General features: G+C 47.4%; 1 protein-coding gene across 6 annotated transcripts in view; it reads right to left on the bottom strand.

The window, feature by feature from the left end:
• The window catches only part of LARGE1 (LARGE xylosyl- and glucuronyltransferase 1), a 662422-nt gene that overhangs the window by 586850 nt on the left and 63040 nt on the right, over positions 1-12532 (bottom strand). For 4 of the 6 annotated variants that reach the window (XM_027769037.1, XM_006170333.2, XM_027769038.1 and 1 more), the window contains exon 2: positions 2034-2104. The exons of the other annotated variants lie outside the window; for them this stretch is intronic. In XM_027769037.1, the coding sequence (XP_027624838.1) occupies positions 2034-2071 (38 nt within the window). In that variant the 5' untranslated portion in view covers positions 2072-2104. The remainder of the gene's footprint in view (positions 1-2033; positions 2105-12532) is intronic. 6 annotated transcript variants of the gene reach the window in all.

Here is a 12532-nt window from a genome sequence, read left to right as displayed (position 1 = left end):
TCCCCACCTATTGTTTCTGGTTTATTCTTTAAAAAATTAAAGAGAAAAAGGGAAAGAAAAAAAGGTCACTCCAACGAAGATATCCTATCTGAACAGACACATTGGTCTGAAAAGAACACAAGCAATCTGTAGAGAGGCAACCGTGATGCATCTAAACCCTAAGAGGTTAGTTTTCTAAAGAGTCACTCGTGTGTGTGTGTGTGTGTGTGTGTGTACGTGCCAACTAGAAATGAGAGCCAAGGAAGGTGCTGTGGAGGTTCCATGTTGAATCAAGCAAGGTTCTGCCCCCTACAAGCTCACAGCTGATCCTGGTATTATAAAAATCTAGAAGCAAGACCATGGAGCATTCAGTAAAGAGGGTGCTTGCCTGAAGGAGTGTTTCTGAAGAAAGTGGCATAGAAAGTGGGTCTTAAAGGAAGGATGGAAGGTGGAGAAGTCAAGTGGAAAATTGAGAGAAGCTTAATGATTTGCTGGCCACTCCATCTGCCCCCTACGTGTCCAACACTGGAAGAATCTAGTAAGAGACCTCAGAGGCCAGAGCCTGTCATTCTTCACCAGGACTGCATACCACGACCACTAGGAACCCTTGTTTACAGAACATATGCACCAAGCTCCAGCAAGACATAAGGAATCAGAACTTCAGGACTGGGGCTTGATCATATGTTCTTGGGATAGACCCAGAGAAATTTCTGGTAAGTAGTCATTTTTGACTTCTCCAAGAATCAACAGACTAACACCAATATCTTAATTTTCAAAGTGTGGTAAATGAAATTTAGAGAGGGCATTCCTTACTTATTCAGCCTTCTAGTGTTATTTAGTATGCACCGACCCCAGAATACAATAGTACATAAAACAGAAATGCCTGCCCTCACTGTACTTCTATAAAAATCATTTTAAGTTTATTATTCTTCCATCCATGAGAAAGAGTGAGAGTGAGAGACAAAAAGGCAGCACCCCAATGGGGTCTTGACAGTACTCTCCACCTCCACCCCAGGCAGCTCTAGGCTACAAGCACACATGTGCCCAGTGCATTTAGGGAGGGCTCAGTATACAAAGCTAGAACTTTACTATGATGGTCTGCCTTGCAGAACACTGTGCTTCACTGTCCAGCCCCTCATTACACGTTCATGAAGCAGCATTCATTTTACCACAGCTCTCTAAGGGTCTCCCGGTTCCCCAGCCCTGCACTTCCACCTGATAATGAGGGCGCATACAGAAGGGCTTCTGCCCTTAGAGTGGGAACAAAGCTGGGAGATACAGAGGCAATGGAAGAGAGCTCCATGCCAGACTGCCACTGAAAAGATTCCAGAACATTTTATGAGCAGAGCCTAACCAGAGTGCTAGCAGCTCTCAAGAGGAGTGCTCCTCTGGATCAGTTCTCCCAGACAGGCACAACCGCTCCACCCTTAATGAAATGAGCTGGGAGGTGGTCTATGCAGTCTCTCTGGGGGGCTCAGTAAGGTCCAAGTTAGAGGCTAAAGCAAGCCTTGATGTCTGTCTAACTCCTGAGAGTGAGAGAGGGAGAAAATTCTGCTGATCGTCAGCAACGACAGTAAGACAGAAGGGAAATCCTTCCAGAATTAGAAACCATTCCTGAAGACCAGCAAATGGAATGATACTTAGGTCGCTGGACTCCCACATGGTCGACCACGACCCGGAAGCTTAAAACTCACACTGGGCACATGTGTGTGTGCCTAAGAGCCCAAGAGGAAAATGGAGAAGGGAATACAGTGTGGCCATCCCCCTTGGGAGGTGATTTCTTGCTTTCTGTCTCTGTCTTTTTTTTGTCTCTCCAGCAAATGCACAAAATCTCTCTAAAAAAGAAACCATTTCTGGTAGCTGCAAGGAAGCCATTGTATCTTCTTTGGTAAAAGAAGCTAAACTTAAAGGAGGGTACCTCTGAGCCCTAAGGTGGAGCCCTGTCTAGCCAGGTGACACAGGCAAGTTACATCAGCACAGCTCACCTAGCGGTGACTTTCCAAGATTTCTGTGTGGATTTAATAAAACAGCTTTGAAAACACTTCATGTCTTACCTGGCCCCCGACACGTGCTCTACAAGTGGCTGATGCATCTGAATTTTAGTGTAGGTTTCTTAGTGTAGGTTCTGAAAAACAGACAAGGCCCCTTTGAGGTTAGCTGTCAGATGAACCTGTCACTCTCTCTTCCCAACCCCCAATGTTTATTTTACCAAGAGCAAGCAGAAAAAACTGAAATAGCATCTTAAGGTCAAGGTTCATGAGGCAGACGGAGCCCAGTGGCCTCTGGAAGCTCCCCTCATTATTCATGTCTCTCCTTTACATCAGCTGGAAGCCAAAGGAGTAGACTATCCTCAAAGACAGGAAAAAAATCCATCATGAGCTTCTGATACCCAAACAACAAAGAAACCCAAATGGCTGAAATTCAAGAGATGAGAGCAAAAAATATTCCCAATAAATATTCTTAGTTTTGGACACAAAAGTAAGAAAGGCTTTCATTATAGAAGGTAAAACTAATGTAAGTATTCAACTGCAGTTAGTTTCTTAAGGAAGGTACCAAGGAAACAGTTAAAAGATCTTGTTTACAGTTGTTTATAGGTAAATCTTAGTAATCACTAATTAATACTATCCTAAATAAAATGCTTAGTTGACATAGAAGATAATGACTGGAGGCCCAGCAGGTGGCATGATGGTTAAGGTACTGGACTTCCACATGGCCAACTGCAGTTCAAGTCCCAGACCTGGTGGCTTGAAAATCATGCAGGGGTATGTACATGCATGCCCAAAATCCCAGGAGGAAGTGGTTAAGATGGGATTGTGGCATGGCCATCCCCTCCATCATTTCTCACTTTCCCTGAGTCTCTCCCCTCTCCAGCAAGTGCACATGCCCTATGACAAAACCTAAATAAACAAACAAACAGTGACTGACTGGATTAGAGAGAGACTCTGGCCTATTACACATCTTGCCTTCGACACCATAAAGCCTAGCTCTGCCTATCAGGCAGCTGTCCACTTGACAGGCCATGGACTTGAGGGTAAAAGAATAGACTCAGGGAGCTAATCTTGCAAACTCATTATGATGCTATGAGGGTCATAACGTTGTATTACTGCACTTGCTCATTTCAGAATGGCTTCTCAAGTCTATCATTTTTTTTTTTTTGAGAGGTTTTCACTATAGGGCGCATGCGCTCGCCAGACAGAGAGAGACAGAGAGACAGAAAGCGAGAAATCACCCCACAGGGGGGATGGTCACGCCGCAATCCCTTCTCCTCCATTCGCCTCTCAGGATCCTGGGCACGCACGTACATGCGCCCGGCGTGAGTTTTAAGCCACCGGTTCCGGGACGCGAACCACGGTCAACTACATGGGAGTCCAGCGACATAGCCATTACACTAACTGCTGGTTCCCAAGTCTATCATTTTTAAAACACAGAAACAAGGCAAGCTGATAGCGGGGTGGTTCAGGGGGCTGGACTCCACATGGCCTACTGTGCAGTTCAAATCCTGGATTCACGCGGTTTGAAAAATACATTGGATGCACATATGTATGTGCCCAAAATCCCGAGAGGAGAATGGAGGAGAAGGGCTTGTGGCATGGCCATCCCCCCATCCCTAGGGGAGTGCTATCTCATTTTCTCTGTCTCTGTCTCTTTCCAGAGAGCACACATGCCCTATAACAGTGTTTTTTAAAAATGGAAACAAAGCAGTTGCATGAACCAGCGAACTGGGAGTAGATTGAGCAAATGAATAAAGTACACCTTAGGGAAATTATAGGCCCAAGAAGAGACAAAGGAAAGGCCTCCACCGCACAGTGAGGCCGCTGTAGTCTAAGTGGTCCCTACAGGACTTCTGGGGAAAGTGATGTAGGAGCGGAGACTTGACAAAGGTACTTGCACAATGGGCCAAAGTCATCTCAAGCTTACTTGAGGTTGTCATATTAACATTCAGAGAACTTAAAACAGTGCGTGAAAAAATGAAATTAAAGTATGATTTTGCTTTGGTGCAAAAAGATTTCTAAATCCACACACAGTTTTTCCACAACACATATTTCATTTCCCATCAATTTTTTGAAGATCCCCTTGTACTTCTCCAACAGCTACCTAGACAGAGCCAGACTTCAAAGGCATCTGAAAACTCAGCGTACTGGGAGTTTGAGGTTGTCCAGACCTTTGCTCTGCAGATCATGCTCAGAGCCTGTCACCCACATACATCCTAAGCCTCTAGCAGAGTAGTCCCTCCCTAAACACTGTTTTTCTTTAAGTAATTGGATACATGCCTGTGGATAAGAGAATGCTTTCCCTCTAAGAACCAGCCTGGACCAGTGGGATCCAAGATGGCCACCATAATGACATCTGGAAGACCCCAAACCTCATCAGAATATCACTTAACATGCTAAATGGCACGCCCACACTGCATGACAATTGATTATCACCAAGGAAATGACTGAAAATGCCCTTACAAGTAGGAAAAAAAAGACCAACTTCGGAATTTTCCACCTTTTCCAGGAAAAGCTCTAAATATTCCTTCCCTCTATGACCCTATCCATACCTTCATTATCCCATTTGCTGTATCTTAAACTCCAGCTCCTGCTTCTTCAATTCGTTGGCCTTGGAACAAAGTTTGCGTCCTGACACTCAGTTTTGATTTTGTTAAGTTGGCTCTGTGATACCAAAGAGCAAAAGGTCCTACCTTTAGGAATGAGTTAAAATTTAGTAACAAGTCCAGGGCAGTGCAGGTAAGGTCCCTGCTCATCCAGGGAGGCAGAGCCAGAAACCAGGGTCTCTCACTAGCATCCTCTGCTTTTTCTGCTCCAAGCTGTCATCTCCCACCTGAGAGCTTAAGCTCTCAGGGACTGCTCAGAGCCATGGCCCTGCCCTGTGGAAGCTCAGGATGAAAAGAAGCACACCATGGCAGCCAGGTTTCAGGAGAAGCCTGGAAGTTCTTCAGCCAACATTTCTAGACCCTTCCCTACCAGACCTTTAACAAAAATGATCACTCTCTTATATGTCAATATTCTTCCTGACTCTTACAGCCAGAGAAACTTAGAGGTAAAGAAGTCAGAAGCCAAGTATCAGAAAGAGACTGGGGTTTAAATCCAACTGTGTGACCTTGGCATCAATTGACCAATAAAGTCAACAAAATGTAACCCAAAAGCAGAGGGAACCTATTGAGTACGGCTTATCAAAAACAAATCCATCAACAGATGAACGGAGGGATCAGTAAGTGGTATCATGGTTAAGGTGCTGGACTCCCACATAGCTAATTGCAGTTTGAGTCCCAGACCTGGAGGCATGCCCAAAAACCCCAGGAGAATAGAGAAGGGATTGCAGCATGGCCATCCTCCCTGGGAGATGATTTCTCAGTCTCTCTCTGTGTCTCTGGCGAGTGCACATGCCCTATAGCAAAAATCTTTAAAAAAATAATAAATAAAAAGCAGATGAATTGATAAATCAGTGTGCTGTGTGGCATACACACACACACATACATGGAAAGTATTAGTCAACCTTGATGAGAACGAAACTCTCGCCACAACCTACCACACAGGAGCGCTTTGAAGACATTACATCAAGTGAAAAAGCCAGTCACAAAAGGACAAACACCATATGATTCCACTCACGTGAAGGACCTAGAATAGTAAAATCCAGAGAATGGCGGCTGTCATGGTCTGGGAAAGAATAGGGAGTTGCTCCTTGATGGGTACAGAGTTCGCGTTTTGCAAGACAGGCTGCTCAACAACGCGAATCCCCATGTGAAAGCACTTTACGGAGTGCTTAAAAATGACTAAGACAGTCAGTCAAGTGCTATATAGATTTTACAATTAAATTCTTTTAAATGTTTAAATTGTTTTAAACAATAAAATGCTGTCTAAGCCCAAGACCTTCACTGATATCCACTGTGCAACAAGGAACAAGCCCAGCAGTACACTGGCTGTTTTCCCACTCCCCCCCACACACCACACAAACACCCGCAATCTGCTGGCTATTCACACACGAACACACACATACACAAACACACACACTTTGCCTGCATTCCACAGGACCTGACATGTGATTTAGCTAAGAGAATGTACACAGTCTACACATAGGAGCTGGCACACAACAGGCTGTTCAAGTGAAGGTGTATTTCCCTTTCTGTCTTCATGTGCACAGTAAGACCTGCAGCAGCTGTCCGGAGCAGCGAGGTACCTGGGGGCAAACCTAGCAGCTGGGAACTCATCCCAGTTCAGAACTGGTAAGAGAAGACTGAGGCCCATCCCCTCATCTCCCTGGTTCTCAGCATCTTGAGCTGTGACGTGAAGTGGCAGAATCATCCAGCCTCTAGACAGAACCATTTTGGGGATAAATGTGTGTCAAGTGCTTAGGAAAGTGCTTGGCAGCACACATTAACATGACCTCAGAGATATCACCAGGACACAACGGTGACAAATCACACACTGATTACCAGGCCACTGGCCTGACTCTCCTGGGCCAGCCCTGCACTCCACCTGCCCACTATACCTGGGAGCAGGAGCCTAGGTGTTTAGGGGGTCTATCCACCTGAGGCCTCTCTGCAGGCCTGCTGCATGGCCACTATGGGCACCACTCATACATGCACACTCTCGGCAAAGTCCCTGAAATGTGAGGTCAGCCCTTCTTGATACGGTGCAGCACTTCCATCCCAGAATCTCAGGGTGGGCAAGGCTCCAAAGCCTCTTTCCTTAGCGTGTGCTCAGAAGCAGCATGGCCCAGGCAGCCTTTGCTGCGGTACCTTCCCTGCCTCCCTCTTTTCTTCCACCCTTCTTATTCCCATCTGTGCAGCGAGGAAAAGGTCAGTAAGCATAGCCCCATCTTGGTATTCTCACCAAGCTCTATATTAAAGAGAAACTGACATCTGTAAAGGGATAACAGCTAACTCCTTTCTCCCTCCGTTAACCTGGTGGCCGAGTGCAGCCAGCACATGGGCAGAGAAAGCCACCTCCACCGACACTCTGCAACAGTACCAACCCTGCCATGCTTGCTGTTCCTCCCCTCCCATCCTGTCCCTCCCCTCCCCTCCCCTCCCCACCCACCTACACACACACACATGCACACTTTAGCCTACATTTATCTGAAACAGCACGAGAAATCTGCAACAGCAAGTGGCAGCATGTTGTCAGACCTGGAAATGGATCTCAGCTTCGGAAAACTGGACAAACATGACCTGTTACGCCTCAGGCTTCCCGCCTGCAGGGTGGGCTCCCCGACATGCCCAGCTCCCAAGGCTGCAGCGAGGATCCTACACCATAAAATCTGGAGATTTTTCCTACCTCGCATTTGCTGCCTCTCCTCATGCCTGCCCATTCCACTCTGTTCCAGCCCCACGGGGTCTTGTACCAGCAAACAAATGCATTAGCCAGAGTTATGCAACACACTTCAGCTCTCCACCCTGCAGCCAGAATGAGAGCCACGTGGCCCTAAAAGGGGGTGGGAAGGGCAACATTCCCACATCCCTAGAAGAGAACTGGATTTGGTGGAACCAGAAGTTTCTAACTAAGACACAGCCTTCCTGTCCTCAAAAGTATATAGTGAGTGAAGAGACAAGCCATATAGAACTCTGAAAAATAAACACCATTGGAACCAGTACTTAGCGTAATGACTATGTCGCTGGACTCCCATGTAGTCGACCGCGATTCGCATCCTGGACCCGGTGGCTTAAAACTCACGCCGGGCGTGTGTGCGTGCATGCCCAAGATCCCGAGAGGAGAACAGAGGAGAAGGGATTGCAGAGTGGCCATCCACCCCAAAGGATGGTTTCTCGCTTTCTGTCTCTCTGTCTCTCTCTGTCTGTCTGGAGAGCACGCATCCTGTAGCAAAAACCTCTCCAAATAAATAAATAAATAAATAAACAAACTCCATGGAAAAAGACTACAGCAGAAGTTCCTATGACGTGGTACAGGGGCAAAGACAGGCTTTTCTGGCTCCACAGGAAGCCCCTGGTGCAGGGGTACATGTCACTAGGGAAGGTTCCACTGGAGAGGTGACATCTAAACTGTGTCCATCCTGAACAATTCCCAGGACATTCCTGCCGGGGCTGGGGTGGGGGTTGTTTCAGAGCAGTCACTGAGCACTGGCCTCCAGCAGTGCCCTGGCCTCGAACACCACTGCAGACCCACATCCTCTCTTCCTTCTCCCAGGGCTGCCACTGGGGCTCCTTCACAGCAAGGCCATACACCCACTCAGAGCAGGTGACCAGGCACAGTGACTACCAGGGCAGAGTCACCAGGACCATGCGGAACACAGCTGAGAAACGGCCAAGCCCTGGTCACAGGAAAGGTTCAGATCCCAGCTCTGGGTTCAGATCCCAGCTCTGTTCTATGTCCTTGAGGGCCACCACAAGGTTGTTTGTGGGTATGACACTCTAAATTACATGCTCTTTTCATGAGAGCTGTGTTTTCATGAACAGCACAACTCTGTGAACAAGGAAGCGGCAGTCCATACTCAAAACTGCTCCCAGAAATAAAAAACAATCCTTGAGACCAGCAGATGGCGTAATGGACTCCCAAGTAGTTGACCGCAGTTCAAGTCCCAGGCCCGTTGGCTTAAAACTCGCACCAGAAGCGTGCATGCGTGCCCAAAATTCTGAGAGGAGAATGGAAGAGAAGGGAATGCAGCGTGACCAATCTCTCCCCACCCCTCCACTTTCTGTGTCTCTCTGTCTCCAACGAGCATGCACACACTATGGCAAAACTCTCTCTTAAAAAAAAAAAGAAAGAAAAAACAGTCCTAACAACACTGACGATTAGTGTGACTATATGACTAGATGTCTGTTACAAGGAACAGGTACTAAATGCTCTGTGTGCCAGGATTTCTCTAAATAACCTCCTCAAATCCTACTACTCCTACAAGATATTAGCATTATCCTATTTTACAGATGAGAAAACTGAAGCAAAGAGGTCAATTAAGTTGCCCAAGATCATGGGAATTGTCTAGAAGTGGACTGCCTCCACACTGGGCCTCCGCAGGGAATTCATGGTTCTCACTTCTTCACCCAGCACCACAGCAGACGGGAACACAGGAGTGAGCAGAGGACAGTTCGAGTCTCTGTCTGCACTCAACAGCTATCTGATCTTGGGCACGTCACCTCCTAAGCCTCGCTTCCCTCGCTGCTAAAGCGGGTATTAAGATGACCTCACTGGTGATTGAGACAGTTAAAATAACATGAATTGAGCACTCGTCACAGAGCGAGCTCTCAGTAACTCGGTGCCCTGCTTTTCTTGAGTGGTACAGGAGAGCTCCCTGCCCCCTCAGCTTGCCCCTCGGCCTCCTGCCTCACAGCAAGGTTGGGGACAGCACACCTGACAATGCCTGGACAATGCTGTCCCCATTTCTAGGAGACCTTCTGAGCTCAGGTGAACTTTATTAGAAATAAAAGGGAGGCAAGAGTGCTTTTATTTCAAAAGATGACAAATCACAGTTCCTGAACTAGAAGGCACCAGAAGCAACCTGGGGTTTTGAGGTAGCCAGACGAGCTGTCTGGCATGCTCACATCTGATTGTGCTTTTCCTTGACGGCGAAGTGCATATGGAGCAGCTCACATCTGCGAAGCCGGCAACTGAGGCCTCCCAGGTTGCCAGTGAACGTGAAGCGTGTGGAAATCTCACAGGTGCTGGAGAACTTGTGTCTTCAAAGAGGAGAGTGGCTTACCTTTCTCTTTCCACTGCCTGACAACAGCTCATGACAGAACAAGCACTGAGAGGTGGAGAGGAGGAAGTTATGAGGAAAGGAGGTCCAGAAAACTCTCAGATCCCTATGACTATTTAAGGGGCTCCATTGAACCTCAATAATCCTGGTGCCTCCACCTGTGCCTAAATTGAATTTGGTCCCACGGAGAACACGGAGGCCTCTATTCTTAAGTGGTTTACAATAAGATACTACACTGAGTATAATTAAATGCCCCAAAGCCCAACACAGATACAAGAATGTACATGGGACCAACCCAGTGTCATGGTAGTTAACCACTGTACAGAGGAAGCACGTGGCTGACTAAGGTTCAAGCCCTGATCCTGCAGCTTGAAAAGCATGACAGGTGTGTGCTCATGTGCCCAGGATACCGAGAGGATAGAGAAATGGAGGACAAAGGACTGCCGTGTGACCAAGCTCCATGGGGGAAGTGCTTGCTCTCCCTCTCCCCCTCTGTTGTGTGCACATACATGCCCTCAATCATTAAAAACTTTTTTAAAAAAAGTACACACAGGAAAAGGCAAGAGGGGAAGGAGGAAAGCAATGCTGGCCTCAAGGTATAGTTGGCCTTGTATGAAGCATCCAAATCTTCCATGGCTTGTTTCAGAAACACACAAGCCTCCAGACAGATGACAAGCTCCCGAGGGTGGGGATGGGCCCTGGTTGCCACTCTATCCCCAATACCACCTGCAGAGTAGAGACTCAAATGCTGGATCGATAAATGGATAGATGGATGGATGATGGTCAGGGCTGGTTTAGGAAGCCACATGACTGTCTTGAGACAGCACCAAGAAAAGAAATGTGGATTTACAGGTCAATAAAAGCCCAGAGAACAAGGCCTGCCCCACATTCCCTGCTCCTATTCTCAGTTCCCCAAGTGCTAGTTCTAGTCTGCCATCGCTGGGACTCACAATCACTGCCTATATTTGGACTGTGCTCCAGATGCCGCCTCATCCTTTGGGCCTATCTCACTCCTTCTACGTGACTCTCTCCCCATCACCTTTACCTCACTTCTGCTCCTAACCTAGATTTCTGGCCTTGGCTATAGGTTGAGTCACAGTTTCTGAACAAGCCACAGGCATGGATACCAGCCCCAACCCTGCATGAAGAGCACATTCAGATGAATTTCTACCATAAGGTACTGTGGAACAGAATTCAGGGGTCTCTGTCCCATTTCTGGCTCTCTCTCCTACAAACCCGAGCTAACACAGGACCCCTCTCACTCACTCATCTCAAAAAGGGAAGACACAGCACGAACCAGCAGTTAGCGTAATGGCTATGTCTCTGGACTCCCACGTAGTCGACCACGGTTCGCGTACCGGACCCGGTGGCTTAAAACTCACGCCGGGCGCGTGTGCATGCGTGCCCAAGATCCTGAGAGGAGAATGGAGGAGAAGGGATTGTGGCGTGACCATCCCCCCTGGGGGGTGATTTCTCGCTTTCTGTCTCTGTGTCTCTCTCTATCTGTCTGGTGAGCGCACGCGCCCTATAGCAAAAACCTCTCAAAAAAAAAAAAAAAAGGGGAAGACACAGCTAGAAGAAAACACCACTATCCCCACATGTTGCAACCATGTGTTCCATCCTTCAAGACTGCAGACCATTTGAGAACCAGCAGTTAGCGTAATGGCTATGTCGCTGGACTCCCACGTAGTCGACCACGGTTCCCATCCTAGACCTGGTGGCTTAAAACTCACGCCGGCACGTGTGCATGTGTGCCCAAGATCCCAAGAGGAGAATGGAGGAGAAGGGATTGCAGCGTGACCATCCCCCCTGGGGGTGATTTCTCGCTTTCTGTCTCTATGTCTCTCTCTGTCTCTCTGGCGAGCGCACACGCCCTATAGCAAAAACCCCCCCAAAAAAAAAAAAAAAAAGACTGCAGACCATTTTAGCTTGATTGGCTCTCTTCCCACCCTTGCCCAGAAGTATTATCCCCATTACACCAAGAATGAGGTTTTGTTTCCTGGTAAGAAATACAGTATTTTCTTCAATGTGACATTGACCCAACTCCACTTCAAATATCTTCAACCTACATGAGTCATTAGATGGGAACAGTGAGTCCACAAGCCTGTATATAGGCTGATCCCTTTACCAAGAAGTGCACTGGGTAAGCAGTCACTGAAGTTCACAGACACTGGGAATGACAAGATGTTGTTTTCATGTGACACCCTTTGGCTGTACTCATGAAAACAAGGGAAATAGTTTAAGTCTCTGAGGTTAGGCTGAGTTCTCCCGGGGGACAGTCTAACCACATCACTTTGAGGCTGTACATAAAATCTTGAGAGCAGAAGAGATTTTTTTTGTTTGTTTTACTTAAGTGTATTTCTTCCATGAACAAGAGAAAAGATAAGAAAGAAAGAGACAGGTACAGAAACAGCATCCCCAACAGGATCCTGATGCCAGGATCCACCCTCGGCCCACTCTGGTCATGGGAACGCATGTGCCTGGCATAAGGAGGGAGGTCTCCAGATGTGACCCAGCACCTTCCCATGTGGGTCAGCCTCTCCTAGTATTGTATTTTACTAATGCACCACCATCTGGCCCCAGTGTAGGAAATTCATAACCTCTGACCCTCACTAATTCATTTGTAGTTGTGAGAAGTAAGCCATTTGCCACACGTAAGACACTTGAAAACACTCAGCACACAGTAAGCACCACTCAATGTTGGCCATAGTTGCTGTTGAGAGAGACCACGGCAGGCAGATGTGCTGCCCCGTGTGGTAGTCACCACACATGACTACCGAAATTTAAATTAACTCACGTGAAATGAAGTTAAGCATGCAATTGCTGGGTTGCACTAGCCACATCCCAAGTAGGCCATAACTATCTGTGGTTACGGCTGCCCCCCTGGCTTGGGGGAGGT

This window comes from Tupaia chinensis, unplaced genomic scaffold (assembly GCF_000334495.1).
Source record: "Tupaia chinensis unplaced genomic scaffold, TupChi_1.0 Scaffold148234_1, whole genome shotgun sequence".
NCBI lineage: Eukaryota > Metazoa > Chordata > Mammalia > Scandentia > Tupaiidae > Tupaia > Tupaia belangeri.
The sequence above is the reverse complement of the archived record's forward strand: the minus strand, read 5'-3'. Positions and strand labels throughout refer to the sequence as shown.